The 24,669-nt window shown below is 45.6% G+C and overlaps 1 protein-coding gene across 1 annotated transcript; it reads left to right on the top strand.

Moving 5' to 3' along the window:
• The first annotated feature begins 3,939 nt into the window (after positions 1-3,939).
• On the top strand, positions 3,940-24,546 carry LOC123608006 (myosin regulatory light chain interacting protein). Its single transcript, XM_045497325.1, has 7 exons — positions 3,940-4,195; positions 5,329-5,519; positions 16,918-17,103; positions 18,833-19,030; positions 19,532-19,696; positions 20,628-21,048; positions 22,994-24,546. Exons 1-7 carry the CDS (start codon positions 4,109-4,111, stop codon positions 23,081-23,083), a joined length of 1,338 nt encoding a protein of 445 aa, XP_045353281.1. The 5' UTR covers positions 3,940-4,108; the 3' UTR covers positions 23,084-24,546.
• Positions 24,547-24,669: the final 123 nt, after the last annotated feature.

Below are 24,669 nucleotides of genomic sequence, written 5' to 3'. Positions count from 1 at the left end.
TAACGAAGACGGAACCATTATATACGTTCCAGATTTTGTAATACAGGGCGTTGCCTCTTCTGTCTCCGGTTTTTCCTCTACTCAAACAGACAGTTTTGGAAACGAGACGCTCCGCTTTGATGGTAGGCCAGGATCAAATTAAACCACTCCTGATTTTACAAGCCTAATATTTCAAATGGGAGAGACTTCAGCTCACTCAACACATTCTAACCCCCTTGTGCTTGACGAAGCATTGCTTATGAGAATACTCAGCTTGAATAATGTGTGAGAGCAGAAAGACAGCTTTTTAGGAAGCCACTAATTGTTCTTCCCTCGACGCTCCCGCAGACGAAGGTGGAAAGGTAAAGAGAAGGGCCTTTCCTCTGACCCAGCGGAGGGTGTCTGCAGCTGCATGGGCAGTGTTGGGGTAGGAATAAGCACAGGTATCCAGTGGGCCAGATCAGACCTCACGCCCAACCAGAAGAAAAATTTTGCAGCCAGTCAACCATCACATCACATCCTTCAAATATTATCTAGTGTTCAGTCTTGAGCCCTAGTGTAGGAGACAGAAAAACTGTAGTGCTTGGGTGTGTTCCAACAGCCAGGGTTCCACTGCCTTAGCCAACTCTACCACTGAGTTACAGTGTCTATTTCAAAATTCTAGGGGCACCTGGGTGGCTCAGTCTGTTAAGCGTCCAACTTCGGCTCAGGGCATGATCTCGCAGTTCATGAGTTCGAGCCCCGCATCGGGCTCTGTGCTGACAGCTCGGAACCTGGAACCTGTTTCAGATTCTGTGTCTCCCTCTCTATCTGTCCCTCCTCTCTGTCTCAAAAATAAATAAACATTAAAAAAAATCAAAATTCTACCTTCGTGCAGATGATCCTTTTACTTTGCTGGTTAATTTTAATCCTTTAAAAGGGGATAGCCAATTGCTAGCAAAAGAAAGCAGACACAGATAAGAGGTAGCACCTCTCTGGGTAATTCGGATCGGCTTCAGTCACTGCATCACCCAATGCAGTTACCACCCCCAGGCCGAGGTATTCAGCGTCTCTTATTTTGCAGTTAGACCCAGCTGGGGCTTGAAACTGGCTCCAGACGTTTAGTAGCATTACCAGATGGTGGGATCCTCTTAGGAAGTAATTCTGTAGGCTTTCTATTCCCTAACCAGGTCTTTGAACATAATGTGCGTTCCCACCCAGTCACCAGCAAACTCCAGGCTTCTTGTTCCCTAACTAACCAGTCTGTCCCTATCTCTACTCTAGGAAGAAATTAGGAAAGAAAGAGAGGGACCAGAGAGAGAGAAAAGAGAAGGGGGGAGGGAGAGAGGAAAAGAGAGAGGGGAAATTATGGTCTCATGTTTTCTGTGTATACTAGTAGACTATATTATTTTTCTTCTCAGTCGTCAGGATTTCTTCCACCTCCTCAAGTACATTTTCATGTTTTTAGCTTTGTTTAGTTCTAAGAAATATTTCTCTTCCTCAGACTTATCTGATGATTCTTTTATTATTATTGAAATATAATTAGCATACAGTGTTATATTTGTTTCAAGAGTACAATATAGTGATTCAACAATTCTATACATTAGGCAGTGCTCATCACAACAAAAGTGCCCTTAATCCCCTTTATCTATTTCACCCATGCCCCCACCCACCTTCCTGATGATTCTTAATTTCAAAAACAATTGGAATCTTTATCAATCATCCATTGCAGGACATAAGCTGGGTTTGGATTAGATATATCCCTGCCAAAACCAAAAATATAAGTTATTTTTAAACTAGTTCCTCAGGGGCGCCTGGGTGGCGCAGTCGGTTAAGCGTCCGACTTCAGCCAGGTCACGATCTCGCGGTCCGTGAGTTCGAGCCCCGCGTCGGGCTCTGGGCTGATGGCTCAGAGCCTGGAGCCTGTTTCCGATTCTGTGTCTCCCTCTCTCTCTGCCCCTCCCCCGTTCATGATCTGTCTCTCTCTGTCCCAAAAATAAATAAACGTTCAAAAAAAAATTTTTTTTTTAAATAAAAATAAAATAAACTAGTTTCTCAACAAAACAAGTATTTGGCTTTGGTTTTCGCTTACTTGGGTTTTGTTTGTTGTTGTTGTTTTTATTTTTTAATTTTTGTTTTTTTTACTTTTTGTTGTTTTGTATCTTTGTTTTCGACCAATATTTCTCCCTTTCTATTCATTTCCGCACCTTGTCCGCATTGATTTTGTGAGCTTCCAAAATCTGTGTACTCGATTGCCTTTTGCTTAAGTGAGCCAACTTTTGGTTAGCTGGCTTTGGGTGAGCCAGCTAATTGCCTATAAATAAAACTATTACCCAATACACCTGGATCCCATCTTGGTCCTCACTCTTCTTCCTGTCCTAAAGTTGGTAGTGATTAAGCATAGATGAGATAACAATGATCCAAATATGGTCTCTCTTATAAATTTCCCAGTCAGTAAACTGGAATTAAGGAAATGAGGAACAGGAGTTGACACAAGAGGAGAATATTTCAACAGCACAGTGGAGCGACGTGTATTCGTAAGACACAAAGAAAGCAGCGTCAGTGCACCTGTCTGCCTGCAGTACTGGTAGGGGTACTGGGGGTAACCTTTGACTCCTTACAGGTTTACCCTTAGTTGGTGTTAGTGAAAGACTGTGATAGGATCCTTCCCTGGAGCCTTCTGCTATGATGCCCTTCCTATTTCTTTAGCAATTAAGGCCACTGGGACAGAGATCATTGAGACTCAGGAAAAGAGGTAAGGACAGAAGCCACTGGCAGGCAATAACAGCTGACATTATAGATCTCCCTGCAAATACAGGGTCATTCAAATGCCCTCCTGGACATGTCTATTGCAGTTCTTCATAGCAATGCTGGGCAGGGGAGGGCAGAGCAGATATTGGGGTTTCTACTTTACTATTGAAAACACTGAACTTCAGAGAGATGAAGTAGGTTTTTCAAGGGTCCAGGGCTGAAACCCCATCTTTTCATTTCTCCTATAAAGAAACCAAAGAGGTAGGCTAACTAATGTACTGGCAAAGAGGAACGAGTGAAGAGCTGTAGGCCTTAAATTGTTAATAGCTACTACTGAGGTTATACCACCTGTTCGGTTCTGAGATAAGTCCCTAACCTTCAAGATGGGGAGAACATCTGGTTGCCTGAGAAAAGGGGCTGGCAGCACAGCAAGTGATCAATTAACGTTTAATGAATGAATAACACACGAGACGAGATGCGCTACCCCGAGAGAGGGCCTTAGAGCCCTGTAAGGTGTTTTGATTGAGCACAACCAGTAAATAGAAGCCTCCAGGGAGGATTTATACGGAAGCACTAGACCAAGTTCCCTGGCTCATTGCTCCACTGCAAAAACTTTCATGCTCAGGTTTTGTTTTTCCACGGACGAGGTCTCAAATGAGAAGCAGCCATTCCGCCTTCCAACAACCCACCGTGGCAAACCCCAGGGGAAGACGGTTTGCTTTTGGCGTTGGGGTTGCTCGCTTTCCTTTTCATGTTCACCTCCCAAAATGCGTTCCGCGATCGACCCAAGCCTTCTGAAAAACAGCGGCAGCTCGGAGGCGGCGCATCGCCATACATTCCAGCCCGAAAGAGAGGCGCCCCCGCCTCCGCGCGCCGGGCGGCCGCCCGCTCCGAGCAGCGTCGCCCAGCGGGCAGAGGCGGCGGGTACGTCCCTTCCCGTCCCGGGGCCGCCCTCCTCCCGCAAGCCCTCGGCGTCCGCAAGCTGCCACCTCCCCAGGCGGCCCGGGGAAACTCGGCCGGCGCTGGCAGGTCGGGCCGCGGCCGAGCGGACGCCGCTATTGGCCGGCGGGGCGGCGGAGGAGGGGCGGGGCCGCCGTGATTGGCGGGAGCCCCAGCCGGAGGGGGCGGGGCCACTATATCAGAGGAGTCCCTGTAGCGCCGCAGGCAGTCGGGCTGCTGGAGTGCGGCGCCGCCGCGGAGACCCGGGCAGCCGGCGGGCGGGCGGGCTGGCGAGGGGGTGGCGGGGAGGGCGCGGGGGGCGCGGAGCACGGGTCTGCGGCGCTGCAGCCTCCCGAGGGCCAGCCTCGCCGAGCCCGGGGCTGGGTCTGAGCGGTGGCGAGGCGGCAGCCCCGCGCACACCAAAGAGGAGGCGGCTGTGGCGGCAGCGGCGGCCCCAGCCATGCTGTGCTATGTGACGAGGCCGGACGCGGTGCTGATGGAGGTGGAGGTGGAGGCGAAAGCCAACGGCGAGGACTGCCTCAACCAGGTGACGACGAGGGGCCAGGCGGGGGCCCCGGCCGGTCCCCCGAGGCGGAGGGGCCTCGCGGCGGCGCCGGGCTCCGGGGCTCGCCGCCTGCCAGGGGGCGGGCGGCGCTGCGGCGGCGGCCGGGGTGGGGGGGGCGGCTTGGTGGGGGAGCGCGCCCCAGGCGCCCGGCCCGCCCCCCGTTCCTCCCCGTGGCCGTGGGGCACGCGGTCCCCGCACGCTGGGAGCGCGTGGTGGGGGGGGGGGGGAGGAAGCTCCCACCCTGCCCCCCACCCCACTCCCAGTCCCGCACTTTCCCGGAAGAAGGCGGTCCAGCCCACCTGCCGCAGGTGTGTGCACGATGCCGCCTTTCGGGTCCCCGCGGGGCCTGGCAGCGCCACCCGAGTCCCGAGATGAGGTGGCTGCTGGCCGGCGCTGGTCCCTGGGGTTGCTTGGCAGACAAGCCCGGCCCTTGTCTCTTGCTGCTTCTGAAATGGACCGTTCACCTGCACCTGCCGGTTTGCGGGGCTCGAGAGGACCTTGGGTTTTTGGTCATCCACCCCTCCGTTGTCTTTAAAGCTCGTGTTTCCTAAGGAGTAAAGAAGAATGGTTCCAAACAGTGCATATGGGTACGACAGACAGCAAATTTGATCTCCAGTGGGACGCCATGCCCTGAAAACCCCCCAGACCTGAGATGTTTGGAAAACCTCTTTTAACAAGCTTCGCTGACACTTGTGGCGTGTTTCCTCGGCGTGTTTGTTTTTTTGGAGTCCAGATGGTTAAAATTGTCCAGATAATCTGCCAGATCAGCTGTGCAGATTGTGCTGGTGGAGGGAATTCCCGTGATGGGAATAAGAGGGAAAATACCCCGTAGATTCCTTTCCTCAGCCTTTCTGGAAGGCTGGTTTTAAGGACTCCTTTTTCTCTACTGCAATCGACCATCTCCTCGGTATTAAGGGAAGCACAAGCCTCAGTATTGGTGTAGGAACACTGGAAGCTTAGAACTTTGTTGTTACAGCTTTAAGGCAGGAATTGTAACACCTTCCTTGAACTTTGCAAAAAGTAGGCAGGGATCTTAGACCCAGATGGAGTCCTTGAGTTTTGCTTTGACTACATGGACTGTTTGCTCATCCATGCTGCATTCATTTTTGTTTTAGGTGTGCAGGCGGTTGGGAATTATAGAAGTTGATTATTTTGGACTGCAGTTTACGGGTAGCAAAGGTGAAAGTTTATGGCTAAATCTGAGAAATCGGATCTCCCAGCAGATGGATGGGCTAGCCCCTTACCGGCTCAAACTGAGAGTCAAGTTCTTCGTGGAACCTCATCTCATCTTACAGGAGCAGACTAGGTAAAGTGATGCTGAACTAAACCAATGTCAACCAGACCTTTGATTCCGTTGAGAAAGGGCCGTTGCACCTCCCCAGAGATGTTCACAGGCAAATTTGTTTGCTGCAAAGTGAGTTGGTTCATAACTGAGAAGTTTTGCACGGCACAGCCCTTTTGTCGAGGTGAACAGGGAGCCGCCTAGTTGGCCTGGGGTACATTTTCTAGCTCTTCCTGTGGTTTTTCTTGTCTTTATAAACAACGAGGGAGCAGGGTTGAAGTCTTACTAACACTCAGGATCAGTGCCACGGCACAGGAGGGAAAAAAATTAGAAACCCAACTGACTTCCTGATAGCAGCATCTAATGCCCGATAGTAACCTCTGTCTCGGCAGTGTTAATACAGGTCATTGTAGACTGTTCTAACAGAAAGCAGGAAACAGTTCCTCTTGGGTTAAACTTAGTCAACTTCAGCCTAGTGTCAGATTACAATATGCAGCAAAGAGCTCTGTCCCACTTAATGCAGATTTCTTTTTTTAACTTTTTACGTTTCTTGAAAACTTAGTAAGAAAACTTTGTAAGGTGTAGCCAATCTCCAGCCCACAAACATGTTTACACGTGATTGTTTAGACTGTTAAATTTATCTTCTAGAAAACCACCAGTAGTGGTGGGCAACTAGGGCATGCGGTTTCCTTTTTCCAACAGAAATGTTTTCTCTCCTGGACTGACTGTAATACTTCTCAAGGATGAGCCAGATTAGGAAAGTAGTGTTCAGTATTTATTGCTGAAATGCAAGAGACCTAAATCTTAGAGTGGCATGTAAACAAACAAACAAACAAACAATGACCAAAAAGAAAAAAAATGACTTTTAAACACAACAAACTCTGGATCTAAATTCTAGTATTTTTCATAATCCTTTGGTTTGGAAAGTTGCCCTTACACATGAGAAATGTGAGTGTGACAATCTTGAGTAATGGTAAGTGAGCAAAACCCTTTAAGAGTTGTTAGCATGTGGTTTGTTTGTTTACTTAAGAACTGATAGAAACATCTTTTGAGATACTATTTGAATTGGAAATCTCTCCTTGTTGCTGCACTTTCAAAGGTGAAGGAGATGTTCAATTTTTTTTTTGTTTTCTGAGACGAGCTAGTATATTGAATTCTCAGTGCTCCTGAAAATGTCTTAAAATATTCACATGATTGCATGTTTAAGGATGTCTTAGCTGTGTATATTAATCAGAATAAGTTGGTTTTGGGGGGGGGTTGTTTGGTTTTGGGTATTTGTCTAACTTAAAGCTGATTTGTGAAAGTTTCCACTGTGCCCTTCAGTGTGATAAATTGGAATAGAGTAAAAGGATACAGAAACACACGTATATATTATAACACATTGGAGTTTTCATTATGTGGTTCTGTCATGATTTGGCAGTAATTTCTGGGCCTCCAGAGGCAAATCCATTTTGATGATACAAATTTATTTTTTAAACCTGCAGAGGCTTAGAGGACCAAATACATCATTTAAACAAAGGCTGCGGTCATAGTAGTATGATACATTTATATTATGAATGGTTACAGACTTTAAAATTTGCCACTAGATGGTCTTTACCTGTGCTTTTTTTGCAAGTGAGTTAATAACCATTATCAAGTCCATTTTATTTATGCAAGATATTCTGTGAATTAGAATTGAAATAAAATTTCCTGTTACATTGACTCAATTGACTTTAACTCCTGAGACTCATGCCTCATAGCACTCTGAGAAGGCACATACCTAGTTAGCCCAGGTAATTTTAATCGATCTTAGTTCCTTTTGAAATCTTATTGAAAAATCAGTGTGATCTAAGCATTTGACTTGCTTTTAAAATATTGGCGAATATTACTTGTTTTCAGGAGGTTTGCCCAAAATGCAGAATTTGAAGAAAATGCCTCCTCAAGTTTATACAGCATTCTGCTTTTAATAGCGAAAGCGATTTGTAATTAGCATTTGTGCCTTTTCATTAGGATGAGAAGTTGTCCTGGGTCCAAAAAAGTCACAATTAGCGTTGTTTTTATGTACATGATACGGCAGAGCACAATTACTTATTTTCCCTAGCGTCATGTTAGCCAGATAAAGCTGGCTGGTAAACTTTTTGATGTTTAACAGTTCATTATAAAATATTTATGTAAGATGCCGTGAAAATAAAATAGATCTGCGTGTGTTGTCCGTAAGCCCAGCTTTGCCAGTTCGGTTATGAGTGGTGATTTTGTACCATCTCAAAGTCAAGCCATGAGGGTACGTTTAGTATACTGAAAAGTGTCTGGACAGTTTATTAAATGGGGCTGAAATATCCTGGCCAAATTGGCCTCTGTGGAGAATTAAAGCAATGTACTCACAGTAGAGCTGGTCTAAGTGGGGGCAGTGAATCTGTTAGTTTGCAAGAGACTAGGGAGGCTGCTGGGGAATAGGCTGGAGGGCCTGTTTGTAACTGGAGACTGGGGGGGAGGGCGGCGGTTGGGGGGGGAGCCGAGGTGGGGGGCGGCAGAGGCCCTGCATTCTCAGTGCAGCCCAGCCCCCAACTACCAGGGTATACAGACTTCCAAGACTGAGTACCCCCCCCCACCCCACTTCATTTCTCTTAAAAGGCCAAGAAGAGCTTGTCTCTAAAATCCCCTCTAGCAGTAATTTTTTTTCCTTTGCTTCTGCTTCCCCTCTATTTTCCTTCATGTTTCCCTAAGTATATTTTTCTGAAAACAAAAAACAAAAAACACCCAACTATATCACATGTCTGCTTAGATTGATACAGTTAATCTGGGCTCTGATTTGGCCTAATTTTAGATTCTTTACCCAGATTATTACGTTTGCCTTTGATTGAGGGTCTGGAAAGTAACCAGAGAGTCTTGTCCAGACTCAGCTGGCACATTTGAGAGACAGAGGCAAGCAGGTATATCCAGCAGATGTTTGCCGTGCTGTGCATTGAAACTAAAAGTGAAACTAATGTATTCTGGAAGTAGATCTGAAATAATAATGATCTTTGAAATTCTTGCCTTTCAAAGGCTCTCAGTTAGTCACAGCAATTCAGACCAGATTTTGTCAACATTGTCACAGCCAGAGGTTAGAGAATTATATGCTTCATCTTCAGAGATGGTGATCATACCATCCACGGCCAATAAAATCTGTGTCTCCAGAACTTTGCCGCATTTTATCAGAGTTCTGTGGTCTTTGCACTCGGGCTTCGTTAAGACTCAACGACACCCGAATTCTTTCCCAGAAATCAGCCTCAATACAAGGGTTCCATGAGTCCTGAACTAACTGTTCAGGGAGATGCTGTCATGCTGAGCGTTGAGTCTCATCAAGATTTCGGTGATGCGAGCGAGGGGTGTTGAGTTTGACTTGTCCCTTGTTAAATCCTGCTGTCTCCCAGGCTCCACTCATTCATCACTCCTTTGAAAAGCATCCGCTGGGCCCTGCTCAGGAGACTGAAGTGTCCCAAGGCATCACGTGGCTTTCCTTTATAGCATCTAATGAGCGTATAATGCTACTGTTTACCTATGTGACAATTTGTTTATTGTCAGCTACTCTAATAATTTAAATTCATGAAGCAGGGGACTGATCAACATCGTATCTCCAGAGTCTAGCAAGTGCCTGGTGCATAAACATTTGGTGAAACAATGAATTAAGAAATTAGAGATAAATAGAGATAGAGTTAACGGACACGGGTAATATAAGTTTTCTTAGTGAACTGATGTTCGCCAGTTTGCTTCTATGAACTGAAAAGTTTAAGACTATCTGAGACACATCTCACCATTAAAAAATGTATTGTAGGGATTATTCTCTGTTAAGGATTTGCTCAGTGCTTGGCATTCTTTTGCTTCCTTCCTTCAGCCTCTCCACTTCACCCCAAGCCATTTGTTTCTTGTGGCTGTTAGTTCTCATCTAAAATAAACCACCACTTGCCTGGACCTTCTGTGAAGTTCAGATAGTTTTCAAGCTAGAGGCTCTCTTAAATCTAATTTTCAACCAATTTACAGGTTCTAAGTACTTCCTAAACCCAATTTTTCCCTTTCTCGCAACAAAAATCACTTAGGTGTCAAGATCTAGAGAAGATAGCACCGTTGAAATCCACAGAGCAAATGCCACATGCAACCATGGGCAGGTTTGAGGTGGTAATCTTGAATGTGTTCCAACCGAATCATACGGATCTCAGCCAGGGCCTGCAATGATGTTCGAGATCTTTCAACACGTTGTCACTGTTGGTAAAGGTTGCTTAACATAATTTACCTGTTAGGATTCACGATGGGTAGGATGTCACAACAATATTTATCCGCTATAAAGGTGTCACTGTGTTTTACATATCCACTCTGTGCCTAAGAGTAGAATGGCACATTCCCATTGTTTTTTTTTGTTTTGTTTTGTTTTGTTTTTTTTAATGACCAAACTCAAAATAGGCCCCAGAAAAGTAAGACAAACTTGTATATTGTTTCCAGAAAGAATTGATTAGATTTCTGAATTCTAATTTATCTATTAACTCTTTCTTTTTGCTCAGAGTGTAGGCTGTTTGCATTATTGTCTGTTTATTTTAGCCACAGATCTCCCATCTGGGCACATTCAGTATCTTCATCAATGTCTCGTACTTGTATATTTGTATGAAGGATCCAAAGAACATTGTTGATTTTTCATGCAACCCAAGTGAACTTTTAATTTTAAATATGTAGTTTTAAATAAAACTTGACTCTTTAGATGGCACATAGGGTCAGACTCCGGGGGCGCCAGGCACACTTATTCTCTGAGTCCTGCCCCCACTGTAGCCTGCCTCCAGACCTCTCCTCAATCTAGAATGGCACTCACCACAATCTAGACCCTTGGGAGAGATTGTAGCTAACACTTTTAAACTACAGGATTGCTGGATTGTTGCTTGCCTGGGTCAGGTATCTGTTGTGAGCGAGTAATCCTGTTTGTTCCAAGTGCTTCTGGTGTGGGTTGTCATCGCTTTTGATGTTGGGGATTTCCCTTACCCCCCAGTCCTGTATCTTTTAAATGCTTTGGAACCTTAGGAAAAGCGAATTTGTCCATGGTTCCCATTTTGCATTTTGGGCTTTGAGAAGGATTCCCTTAAGCTGAATAGAGACTTGACTTGGTCATTACTTGGCCATGACTCTTTCTCAGTTGCAAGCCTTCCATGGAGTGGAGGAGATCTGATAGTTCATTTGAGGTGTAAGAAGCTATTCATTTGAATTCTTAACCTTGACCCTAAGGATTTTCACTAGTGTTATTTCCTCAACCTCTTATGAAAATTTCCAAACATGCAGGTAAGTTGAAGATTTTCGCAGTGAACACCAATACCCCCATCTAGATTCTACTGTTAACCACTAATAATCAGGTTAATATACTTGCTTTATCACACGTTTATTTCTGATGCTTTTCAAAATAAGTTGTGGATACATACACTTCCCCCTAAATACTCCAGTATGCATATCATTAAGTAGAGCTCCATATTTGTCTACAGTTTTTTTTTTCTTTTGATAAAATATTTACATATGATGAAATGCACGAATCCTAATTATACCGTTTGATGAGTTTTAACAAACAGATGTGTCTGTTTAAACAAAATCCTTATTAAGATGTGGAATATTACCGGCACTCCAGAAAGTTCCCTCAGGCCCATCTGCAGTCAGTCCTCGCCCCCCCCCCCCCCCCACCTTCCCTCCCGCCCCTCCACAAACAGGGTTTGTTTTTCCAGCATAGATCTACTTCACACACATGGAATCACGCAGTGTCTGGCTTCTTTTGTTCATTATGTATTTTTTAGAGATTCATCATACTGATATATATCGATGGCTTGTTCATTGCTAGATAGTATTTCACCCTACGAATATACTACTGTTTGTTGACCCGTGCTTCTATTGATGAACACCTGTTTTCCAGCTATTGTGAGTACAGCTGCTGTGAACATTGCAAGTACAATCTTTTGTAGACCTGTATCTTCATTCCTCTTGAGTAAATCTAAGAATGCAAAAGCTGGATCGCAGAGGAGGTGGTGGTTTAGTTTTGTTTTTAATTTTTTTTTAATGTTTATTTTTGAGAGAGAGAGTGAGTGCAAGAGTGTGAGTGAGGGAGGAGCAGAGAGAGAGGGAGACACAGGATCCAAAGCAGACTCCAGTCTCTGAGCTGTCAGCACAGAGTCCGACGCAGGGCTCAAACCCATGAACCATGAGATCATGACCTGAGCTGAAGTCAGACGCTTAACCGACTGAGCCACCCAGGTGCCCTGGATTTGTCCCTCTTGATCAATAATGTTAAACACTTTTGTCATGTGCTTATTGACCTTTCCTACATCTTCTTTTGTGAAGTATCTATTCAGGTCATTTACCCATTTTTACCGAGTTGTTACCTTTGTTTTTGAGCCATACCTATTCTTTATATATACCAGTTCTTTGTCAGAGATACGTCTTGTAAATGTATTTTCTCCTGGGGCTTGCCTGTTTTCTTAATGCCTTTTGATGAGTAGAAATGTTTGATGTTGGTCAAGTCTAATGTATCAGTTTTTCTCCCTTATGATTCTTGCTGTGTCCTGAGAAACCTTGGCCTACCTTCCTCCCCCCAAGTCATGGAGCTATTCTCCAATGTGTCCTTCTAAAAGTGTTACGGTTTTAACTTTTACGTTTAGGCCTACAGGCCATCAGGAACTGCTTTTTGTTTTGGTGGAATTTAAGATCCAAAACAAAAACATGTATAGTAATTTTTTCTTATTTGATAGTTTTTTTTTAGGTTTTTATCCAGTAATCTCTACACCCAGTGTAGGGCTCGGATTCATGATCCCAAGATCAAGAGTCACATGCTCTACCAACTGAGCCAGCCAGGTGTCCCCTTTTTTTATTCGATAGTTTTTAAATGTGATTTGGCAGTTAGTTTGGTTTAAAACAAACTGATGTGGTTAAATGGCTCATTGGACTGAGGCAGACACACTCCGGGATGATCTCAGAGGGGGTCTAACTGGGTGGGGAACACACCAGCCATCACCAACGGATGGGATGGCCAGGTTCAGTGAGTCAGGTCTCGGGAAGAAATGCTGTTCATAGATTCTTAGCCATTTGAAAGATGTTTTAGGTTAGTTACTTAAATGCGGAGTCTAATAGTGAATGTGGATATAGTTGATTTACATTTGTGTCACAAGAAAGTTCTTCAAAATGATGTCACTGGGAAGATACTGGAGGGCAGTGATGGGGCATAAGTGCCTATGGTGGACAGGTCAGTGACTCCCGTTGGTTTGCAGAAGGTTCTGCTTTGATTATCAGATGATTTCTTTATGAGACAAATCAGTGTTCAGGGGACAGTTCTCTGCTTACCGTCGTTAAAAGATAAATGACCTAACTGTATTCCTTAAAACTATGGAAAGGAATTAATTTTTACAGTAGAGGAAATTTGAGGTACTCTGAAACAAATGTATTAAGGATATGTGACTTTTTTTTAACGAGACTGGGGCGTTTCCGTCATACTCTGTTTGTTTTCAAATCTTCCATAAGGCTACAACACGTGGGAGTTCATTTCTACCCATGATGCAAAGTTAGCCAGAATGTTTCACTTTGGGCCTCCAACCAATCCACTCGTCGACAGTATCCACTTTCTTAGTAACTGAGTAAAACCTTGAACAACCAGGCAGCCAGAAGAATAGAAAATGCAGTTTGAGCCTATGTCTGCAGGACATATTCACAGACATTTACTTAAGACAAAGAAGTTTTTTTTCCCAAAGGCTTTCTGTTTGTGATTCTAGCATGTAGCCTCAAGTGAATTAGATAGGTCTACCGCTTTTGATCTTTAGATAAAAAAACTAAAAAAAATTCACTGCAGGCAAGACCTCTTTGTCCACATCTGCTTGTTTTGATATTATCAGTAACCTTTAACCCACTTTATAAAAAAAAAAAAAAAAAGGGATGGGGAAGAATCCATGAACCAGACAGTTACAGAGCAGATGGTTCAAGAGAAAATGATTGGGGAAAAAAATACTCGTTTCAAAATCACCCCAGGGGCCCCTGGGTGGCTCAGTCGGTTAAGCGTCCGACTTCAGCTCAGGTCATGATCTCACAGTTCATGAGATTTAGCCCCGCGTCGGGCTCTGTGCTGATGGCTCAGAGCCTGGATCCTGCTTCGGATTCTGTGTCTCCCTCTCTCTCTCTGCCCCCCGCCCCCTGGTGTCTCTGTCTCTCAAAAATAAATAAACATTTTTAAAAAAATCACCCCACTAACTGCTGAGCCATCCCTGGATTCCTTATCGGAACGTGTCCAAGCTATGTCATCTTCCCTGTTAGAAAGAGCACGTTAAATAGAGTCTGCTGATGGCTCACCACAGCTGGTGACCTTTGCCGTCACTGCTCCATGGTGCCGTTCTCCTGGAGAACATAAAAATTCGTCACCCAAAAACCAGTTTGTGTCTGGAGTTAACTGTGATGGGGATATGCACCTTCACACGAAAAAGCTGTAAGTTCCATCTAAAAAAGGATCTATCAGATATGTTCATACTGTAACCCCCGGGTAGGGCTTGGCACAGAGGCAATGAATGACAAATATGTGTTGACTCAAAACGAAAAGGTTGTTTTATAGCCATGAAATTGGCAAAATGCAGGAAGAACCGTATCGGAGAGTTGACGTAAATAGTAAAGGGGAGGATTCTTCCACTCACAGGGTATCGATTGCATTTCGGCCTAGAATGTGGAGTACGTATAAAAGGCCGGTTGTTCTCCTCCGTTTAAAAAATTCCGACCCACAGGCCTAGAAAAGATTGGCGTTCGGTCTCACCCTGCTGACCACCTGTTAATATTCTGTTACTGCTTTTTTGCCTGATTTCGGCAGCTGCCTCTCCAGAAGCGGGTGTGGACAGTTTGGAAAAAGAAATCGGATAGACTTAGCAAGTCTTCTGTTGCAGGCTACACACAACTCTTTCATAAAGCAGAAGACTAGTCTCTAGGTTGATCGTGGGGCAATACGTGAAAAGACCTTTCCACACGAGCAGAGATCAGATTTAGAAGACTTGTTTTTTGGATTCCCCCTTAAAATCCTACAGCACACCATTTTCTTCTTTAAGCACGTATTCAGATTTGTGTCTCCTACAAACACAGCCCCAGCGAAGAGAGACAGATCCGTTCACCAAGATGAAGTTTACCAAATGGTCATCTAAAAAAGGCTTTCGAAGGCCAAAGCCGCATCGTGACGCCAACATCCCGTGGGGAATGCCCGCCCTCCGCTGCTCAGATAGCTGTTTCAGAACGAGTTATTTTCGTGCTTATTTCTTTGCCCCAGTAGGGACCCCCTCCTCAGTTTAGCAGCGTGTCAGAAATACTTTAAAGACTAACAGATGTTTGGGTTAATAAAAACCATGCTTCTCTCCTTTCAGTGCTGTTATGCATTCTTACCGTGATTTCTTCATCGGGGCTCTCGATAAAGACAACCCTGCAGTATTTGGCAGAGTGTGATCATTTTAAATGTTTCTTTATCATTCTAGAACACACAAAACATTGAATTCAAACATCTCTTCAAGGAAGATTAACGGCTCTTGCCTGCCTGACATTGTGAGACTGTCCGTAGAGCCCCTCCTTGTGTGTCTCAGCCCCTCTTCCCTTGGCTTTTCTTTCACTGCTCATGTTGTTCCCTCCACCGGGGACGTCAGACGTAAGACGAGAGTATAAATAAAAGCATAAAAGCAGTGTTAAGGATACCCAGCTCAAGCGGGAAGCTGGGCTTACGAGCCCTATTCAGAGCAGTGTTAGAGCTTTACTGCTGGTCGTAATTCAGTTGTTAGTGGAAGGAATATTGTGGCATTTAAGCAAGTTTGAGAGGCTATAACAAGTCATCAAAGGAAGGTTATACCTGTACGTTTGCCAGAGACCGATTTTATAATCTAGACTGGCCTGTCGCAGTTTGGATACTCCGTTGAGAATCTTGGTGGAGCTGGATTGGCAGGCAACCTACGTGGAGTTTCCTAGGAGTTTCTAAGTCTGACGTACCTCACAGTGAGCGGAGCGTAGTATCATATGCGACTGGGGCAGGCACACAAGGACTGCAACTTAGGTAGGGAAAGAAACTGACCACAGGCAATGTGCAGTTTTACATCCACTCGTAGAGCTCTGTGGTGCCAGGGACACTTAAGACATCCACTTATGTGCAGCTAACTGTGGTAGAAAATCAGAATATGTCAAATACTGTAAGAGAGGAATAAACAGCTTGCAGGTGATGTGGACAAAAAGGTATCTAAATGAGGGGACAAAAAGAATACCCCGCAGGACACAGGGAACAGCCAAGACGAGAGTCGTGGAGACGTGAGCGTGCTTGGCCTTTCCAGGAAGAGGAATTGTCCCTTTCCCAGGGCACAGTGGCTGGAGGGAATGGTGGGTTGAGTGGCTGGACATCGGGGGCCACACCCACAGAAGCTCGGGTACATGCTAACAGCACGCTTCCTCGGCAAACAGTCGGGATCCCTCGAAGGATTTTTTATTTATTTATTTTAATGTTTATTTTTGAGAGAGACGGCACGAGCAGGGGAGGGGCAGAGAGAGGGGGAGACACAGAATCCGAAGCAGGCTTCAGGCTCTGAGCTGTCGGCACAGAGCCCGACGCGGGGCTGGAACTCACGAACCGTGAGATCATGACCTGAGCTGAAGTGGGGTGCTTAACCCAGGCACCCCTCCCTTGAAGGATTTTGAGCGGAGAGATGGCAAGCTTATCCCAGAAGAAAGTAGCTTGGAAGGTAGATTAGCAGAGTCGAGAGAGATCAGCTTTGGGGAGATTGTAAATTCTCTGACAGTTGAGAGCCACAAGTAGGACATCTGAGGTAAAAATGGGAAGAGTGTAACTGGTTTTAAGGAGTTTTCAGAGACAGAAAGTAGGTGATAATAAACGAGTCTGTGGTTTTCACTGGGAGAAAAGTGGGTTTGGGAAGGAAAACAGTGAGTTTGGTTTTGAACAGTGAAATTAGGATACTGAACATCCAAGTGGAGATGTCTGTAAGCAGTTGGACATCTGAATATGATGCTTACAGTGGTTGGGGCAAAGACTAGAGATTTGGGGGTCATTTGAATAAAGGTGAGGATCTAAGATACCAAGTCCATGTCAAGATCAAGTTTATGTGAACAGAATTTCTTTTAAAAAAATGAAATGCGGAAACCTCTGTGAGATTATTTTGTATGTGCTAAATTGAATATTCCTGAGCTTGTCTCAGATTTGTTTTGTCTGAGTTATGCTTTTTATTCCGGAGAAACGAAAGTCCTTAGATTTATTTTGCCTTCGTACTAAAAACAAAACAAAAAAAATGTTATTTAGTGGTGAGCGTTTTCAGGGTGGCTTTTTAAGTGACTGTGTGTTCCTTACCGAAAAGGGATTGTGAGATTGCACATCAAGCTAGTCCCCCGGTTGAGCTTGACATCAGGCTAGTCCCCAGGGTAACCTCATTGTCACATTGCTTTGCAGGCATATCTTTTTCTTGCATATCAAGGAGACCCTCCTGGCCGGCCACCTCCAGTGTTCCCCGGAGCAGGCAGTGGAACTCAGCGCCCTCCTGGCCCAAACCAAGTTCGGAGACTATAATCAGAACACTGCCAAGTACAGCTACGAGGAGCTCTGTGCAAAGGAACTCTCCAGTGCCACCTTGAACAGGTGAGGCTGCTGCGGAGGTGACTGTTTACATTCATAGATCTAGTGAATTTATACATATTTCCCAAAGAATATGAATCTACAGTATATATACAGATATTTGGTAAGGTTAAGACTAGGCCGTTTTCCAGTTTAGCTAAGTTGTGTTCTAAAGAGTCTCAGCCTTCCTTCTGAGAGATTTACAGGCACAAAACAGTCCACCTAAATCTATGCCCTTATATAAAATGCTATGGAACGGGAATTTTTTAAATCTCTGAACTCTTAAGAATGCAAATCTCTGGGTGGCTCAGTCGGTTAAGTGGCCGCCTTCTGCTCAGGTCATGATCTCCCGGTTCGTGGGTTCGAGCCCCAAGTTGGGCTTTGTGCTGACAGCTCAGAGCCTGGAGCCTGCTTCCCATTCTGTGTCTCCCTCTCTCTCTGCCCCTCCCCTGCTCCTGCTCTCTCTCCCAAAAATAAACATTAAAAAAAAATCTAAAAATGCAGGTCTCTTCAAAAGTCTGTCATGTCTATTAGTATTTTCTTCATCCCAGCAAAGACTAACCAAAGAGGCCAAAATAGGTGTTATCTTAGTTATCTGTTCTTGGGGGACAAGTTACCCCAAAACTTAGTGGCTTAATAACTATATATCACACTCCTGTGGGTCAGGAATCTGGCCATGGCTTGACCGGGTTCTCTGGATCAAGACCTTTCACGAGGCTGCAGGCAGGCTGTTGGTAGAGTTCAGTGTCATCTGAAGGCTCAGCCGAAGGAGGGGTCCCCTTCCACGTTGATTCTTGTGGTGTGTTGGCAGGCCTTATTCCCTCACCGCATGGGCCTCTCGAAGGGGCTGTTTCATAACGAGGTGGCTGGCTCCCCCCGGGACCAACAGTCCAAGTCAGAGCAAGAGAGAACAACCAAGACAGAGGTCAATGTCTTTTTAGAACTTAATCACAGAAGTGACATCTCACCACTTTTGCCATATTCTGCTCATTAGAAGCAAGTTATGAATGCAGCCAGTGATCAACACAACAGGCACTCAGCACTCAGGTGAAGGGATTCGCACAAGAGTGTGAATACCAGGAGGTGGGGATCTTCAAGGACTATGTTAGAGGCTGTCTGCCGCAGTAGACAGAATAAATCCTGCTGATGATCTAATCAACCCCTTAGAATGCTATATATATATTTTTTAATGTTTGTTTATTTTTGAGGAGGGTGGGGAGAATGAGTGGGGGAGGGACAGAGAGAAAGAAGGAGACACAGAATTAGAAGCAGGTTCCAGGCTCTGAGCCATCAGCACAGAGCCCAGTGCAGGGCTTGAACTTAAAAACCACGAGATCATGACCTGAACCAAAGCTGGACACTTAACTGACCCGACTGTGCCACCCAGGCACCCCTATAATGCTATATTATAATGAAACTTACAAAGTAGACCCTTGCATGAGAAGTACCTACATACAAAACGTCTCATGTATATTTTTAGAGATTTTCCATAATTCTTCCAATTCACCTCTATCCGGCCTCTCCACTTGCTTTTTTACTAAAATGTCTAATAGTTGAGATCTGGAGCAGTATCTTAGAAGTATATTATTACAAATTTGCTAAACAAATGAAACGTCATTGCTATATCACTTTAAGTGTTACACATAAATGGCAGTGTCTGTATGATTCACTAGGGAAAATGATACAGATTTCCTCTCTAAGGACCACATGCGTTAATCTGCCCACGCCTCTCTGCCCTTTTGGCATCCTGCAGCATTGTGGCAAAGCATAAGGAGCTGGAGGGGACCAGCCAGGCTTCTGCCGAATACCAGGTGTTACAAATCGTGTCCACGATGGAAAACTATGGCATAGAGTGGCATTCCGTGAGGGACAGTGAAGGGCAGAAACTCCTCATCGGGGTTGGACCTGAAGGAATCTCCATTTGCAAAGACGACTTTTGCCCAATTAATAGGTAACGTACCTACATCTTCCATTTTGTTTCAGCCCCGAATGTGCATATATCCCTTTGTAGCTCTGATTATTAAAATAGATAAAACTGGGAAGGGATTTGCTAGACAGTCATCCTTTGGGGATGAAATGTTTCATTTTGGGTATGTATATTAATTTAAGTCAGGCCTCGATAACCATTGAATTACTCTTTAAACTACAAACTCAAGTGTATTGATGTGGCAGAGTTAATACTTTTTAAGTACGTTCACTGCTGTAAAACTCTCATTTCCACCTACACACACGCGTGCACACGCATGCACACACGCGCATCACTCCCAACACTTCTCTCCACAACTGGTTTCCAACGCGCCTCTATGACTAGGGAGCCAAGTGCTTAACTAGGAGTCCTAGAGCGATCTGATTCTCCTGCGGGGTCCTGAGCACAGGAGAGTCCTACGAAAGGGCACACACCCTGACGGGCCTCTCCTTCCGGGCTTGCTCACCTTCTCGTCCCATGTTTCAGGATTGCTTACCCGGTGGTCCAGATGGCCACCCAGTCAGGGAAGAATGTGTACTTGACCGTCACCAAGGAGTCCGGAAACAGCGTCGTGCTCTTGTTCAAGATGATCAGCACCAGGGCCGCCAGCGGGCTCTACCGAGCGATAACGGAGACGCACGCTTTCTACAGGCACGTAGCCCTCTGTCCCCACAGCCCGAGCGTCTGTCTGCAGCTCTAAGTTTTCAGGTGCCACCAAGGGGCCTACGGTTTCTGGTATCGCCGTGTCCACAAATCTTGTTCAGAATTCAAGAAATTCACTGCTCTCGAACATTTTGTTCGTTCTATTCTGCGTGGCGGTGGGGGCCTTCTCAACGTGGTACTGCTTTTACCACAGAACGTGTGTGGGAGTGAGCTGCACAGACCCCTTCCCCCCGCTTCTCTTGCCTTCTTTCCTCACGGCAGCTCCTCTCCCGGGAGCTCTGAGTGGTTGGACCCGTCCCACGACGGCTTTAACGCATCCCCACAGGATGACCTAACCGTCCTTGTGGGAGAGCCGCTATCCTGATTCCTCACTCCGTAGTACAAGGATTTTTTTTTTTTTTTTTTTTTTACTGACAGTAGCAATACCCTCGTTTCAGAAGGTGCTTTAAGGTAGACTTGTGATTTGACCCAAATATTTGAGAAATTGAAGCTAAGAAATTTAATTGCCATCTTAACCTTTTTTTATGTTAAGGTAGACACACAAATCTTGGAGCAGAATGGAAAATTTGTAGAAATTTTTAACATAAAAGCCAGGACTTGAAAGAAGAAAATGTCCTTTTTCCCTCACCACAAGCTGTTTTTGACGACTGCTTGTGTCCCCGGAGGTGAGGGCGCGCGCTCACTGTTTCTGCGTTTATGACTCCTTCGTCAAGGTCCTTTGGGGACACTGGAGAAACCCGGAGGTAGAATCATGAAAATGTTTAGCCCAGATACCACTGGAAGAATTTACTTGCAGGCAGGCACACAAGAATATAAATGTCTGCTGCCAAAGAATATTCTCATTCACGGCAGCATCTGAAGGCCTGAGTCACAGAAGTGCCCGGGCTTGTAGGTATTGACGTGCCGCGTCTCCCTGCAGGTGCGACACGGTGACCAGCGCCGTCATGATGCAGTACAGCCGAGACCTGAAGGGCCACTTGGCGTCTCTGTTTCTGAATGAGAATATCAACCTCGGCAAGAAGTACGTCTTCGATATCAAAAGAACGTCTAAGGAGGTGTACGACCACGCCAGGAGAGCCCTGTACAACGCCGGCGTCGTGGACCTCGTTTCGAGAAGCGACCCCAGCCCTCCGAACTCCCCGCTCAAGTCCTCGGACAGCGGCCTGAACTGCACCAGCTGTGAGGGCCTCAGCTGCCAGCAGACCAGGGCGCTCCAGGAGAAGCTGCGGAAGCTGAAGGAGGCCATGCTGTGCATGGTGTGCTGCGAGGAGGAGATCAACTCCGCCTTCTGCCCCTGCGGCCACACTGTGTGCTGTGAGGGCTGCGCCGCCCAGCTGCAGGTGAGGGGTGCTCGGCGGCCCTCCCCTGGCGGGCGGGCTCTCTCCCCGCTGTGACCGGGGTTCCTGAGCGCCTGCTGTGTGCCAGGTGCAAGCCGGAGGGCCCCGCCACGCCCGGCTAGGGTCCCCGCGTTCGGGGACCCCAGAGGTGTTGCTCTAAGGGGACATTTTGGATCGCCGTAGTATTTGCCACAGTGTAACTGCCGTAAACCGTAGGCTTTTTTCAGGTTCTGGGAACGAGGCTCAGATTCACAGGGCAGCGCGTCTTAGTCAGTGGGGTGACCGGGGGCTAGAACCCAGGCCTCCCGACCACTGGTTCAGGACTTGCAGCTTCCATTTGTGTCTCTTCCCGCTTCCCAACGCTTAGGATGGTTTTTGTTCTGTTTCGTTTTTTAAGTTTGTTTATTCTCATTTTTTTTATTAAAAAAAATTTTTTTAAGTTCATTTATTTATTTCGAGAGAGGGAGAGTTGAGGGGCGGAGAGAGGGAGAGAGAGAATCCCAAGCGGGCTCTGTGCTGTCAGCCCAGGGCCCAACACAGGGCTCCAACCCATAAACTGTGAGATCATGACCTGAGCCGAAATCCAGAGTCAGAAGCTTAACCGACTGGGCCACCCAGCCTCCTCAGGAGGATGGTCTTTATTATTTACTTAAAATACTTGAAAAAGAATACTTAAGAGGTTTTAGTTATAGCTACCTTGTAGTTATCCATGGGTGGATTGTTTGCTCTGTGATTATCTGTGATTAATTTTCTTTGATGGCTCCATATGACTCTAGGGGGCATCTTGGATTGGCCTTTACTAAGTCAAACTAATTTTAATATCAGTACAAAAAATAAAAGTCATGTATGTTTTCCTTTCTTGCACCTTACATTTCCTCTTACAATAATTTTTTCTGTTCGTTTTCATTTCTAAGAACTGTTTGCTTAATGTCAGTGTGGTTTTGTTTAAAAGAAGCCCTCAATACATTTAAAAATTTTTAAATAGTAGGAGGGGAGGCACCTGGGTGGCTCAGTCAGTTAAGCGTCTGACTTCATCTCAGGTCACGATCTCACAGTTCACAGGTTCAAGCCCTGCATCAGGCTCTGTGCTGACAGCTCGGAGCCTGGAGCCTGCTTCGGGTTCTGTGTCTCCCTCTCTCTCTGCCCCCCCCCCCCCCGCCCCGACTCATGCTCTGTCTCCCTCTCAGACATAAATAAAACATTTTTAAAAATAAATTTAAAAAAGCCCTAAATATCCAGTCCTTCAAAAGCTGCTAATTTCAGAACTATTTTTAGGGTCCTATAATGAGCCATCAGGATGCCTTTGTCTTTCTGAAGAGTAGATCGTTCTACTACAAGGAGTTATTTCTCCAGAAGCGGTCACAGATTTGCCTTTTTCCACCTACTCGGTCTGATCCCCATGCCTAAGGCTCCCCTGTGGCGGGGGTGGGGGCGGGAGGTAGGGGGGAAAGGTGGGGGAGGGACAGTGCTTGCTGAGAAGCCAGCCGGGGATGTGGTGCTGTGACCTGCGACTTGGAGCAGAGCCATGTTCACTGGCCACATGGCATTAACCCAGTGACGCTGGTCTGAGTCCGCCAGCTGCCCAGACTCCGGAAGGGTCTCAGATTTCCTGCCTCACTGCCAGAAGGGGTTACAATCGGCCCCTGGAGGGACCACAGCCTTCTTGCACGGCACTAGTTCTTCAGCAGCCACTCGTTGTGCCTGGTTTAGTGCGTGCCTGCAAACCTAACTAATTGCCTGCACTTTATACTTTTCCCCGATATTCTGAGCCCCTTGTAAGGTATAGAATTTCAAGCCCGTTAGAAAACAAAGATCTCTACCAGTGGAGAGCTAGAAATAATTGTGACCACCCCTTACTAGCAAACGGAACAGAGTAGGCGCCACACGTGAAACTGAAGACACATCCTTGAGGGTGTCCTAACAAATACTGTTGGCTTCTCTTTTCCAGTCCTGTCCGGTCTGCAGGTCGCGGGTGGAACACGTGCAACACGTCTACCTACCGACCCACACCAGTCTCCTCAACCTAACCGTGATCTGACGTGTCGTGCACTTAACTGGACAAGCCACGTTTCCGTGAACTGCACTATTACTTAAACTAAAAAACGATCGTGGAGAAAATAAGTACTCTGACACCCATCTGCCATGCAGTGTTTAAAAAAGAAAAAAAAAAAAAAAAGGAAGACTCAAAAGAATATTCCTCCCCATCAAAACCATGCGTAGAATCCGCACCTGCAGTGGTGGGGACCAGGAAGGGTTCCGGGACACAGACATGTTCCTTGGTCTCATTCTTCTTATGATCAAGTAAAGGAATAAGTCAAATCTTTGATGTCAGTTAAGTGGCAGCATAGCCAAAAAGTTGGGTACCCTTTAGGAAAGGATATCGTTAAGTCTCCTTAACGTATCCCAAGGTAAGTTTCCTACTTGCAGCAAATTTTGTAAGAATTCGTTTTAAGAATTTACTTGGTTCTTTTTGTACGGTCGTGGAGCTCTGAACATTTTAATAGGAAATTTTTCTTAAAGAAACCGTCATTTTAATGTCATTTCTGTTTTTATAACTTGGTCGAGAATGATTGGAAGGCAAACAGACGCAAAGATCAGTTCTGCGACTTGTAAAAGGTTGATCACCGGGTTGCCCGATGTAGACCGGTCTGGCTGGTGGAAAACCGGTCACTCAGTGTGCACGGCTTCCTCTTCCCTCCCCGTCTCCTCACCCCCACGTCTTGCGATTTATAAGATGCTACCGGTCTGGTAAGATTTCTGTGGAGCAGTCCTCACTCCTTGGGCTCTTGAGTTGGTGGAGTAGATTATTTAAGTTGAAGAGGGAACCCGCGTTCCTCGGAAAGCCAAGTGTCGCTCGCGGAGATGAAGCTTCCCGTTGTACAAACTGGGGGGTTCTCCACTTCTCCCCAAAACTCCAGCTTCATCCGGTGGGGTCGCTTTTGCTTGAGCCATCAAGCCTTTACAGCCTTATCATAGGTATCTTAGAGATTGTATGCTTTTTGTTTTTGTTCTCTTTTTTTTTTTTTGTATGTGCTTACGTATTAACGTTCAGTTGTCCCCTCCCTACGTCTCAGAGGGGTTTGGAGCTTCTTCGTTTCTTTGTTCTTAATCAAGTTATCCACTCCCACTTGGGCATTTTGGACGCTGGTCAGCTTGTGGGTTTTCTAGGACGTCGGGACACCTAGATGACCTTATTGGGTGCAATACTAGCTAAGTTAAAGCTAGGAACCTACACTGTCACTTTACTGAGATTTCCGAGTATACTTTTCATATTGCCTTAATGTAGCAGTAATGTGTTTATGCATTTGTTTCTTTGCACAGACATTTTGTCAAATATTAAAACTCTACTTTTTTATGGCACATATTAGCATATAAGCCTTTATTCCAAGAGGTATTTATTTTTTCACTTGTAAAAAAAAAACGTTTCCACATAAAGAACTCTGTTATATCCTCAAGGACTTCTGTCTTTTGTATTCAGGACAATAAAGACTTTAAAGCAAACGTGGCTGTTGGAGTCATCACAGTTTTTGTCGTTGAAGCCAGTTGTCTTCACTAAAAAAAAAAGCATTGGTGACATCACGCTTGGTATCTATTGTGGTCCTATGTGGAAAACTTGAAAACGTT

This window comes from Leopardus geoffroyi, chromosome B2 (assembly GCF_018350155.1).
Source record: "Leopardus geoffroyi isolate Oge1 chromosome B2, O.geoffroyi_Oge1_pat1.0, whole genome shotgun sequence".
Lineage (NCBI taxonomy): Eukaryota > Metazoa > Chordata > Mammalia > Carnivora > Felidae > Leopardus > Leopardus geoffroyi.
This window is presented reverse-complemented; position numbering and strand designations above follow the sequence as displayed.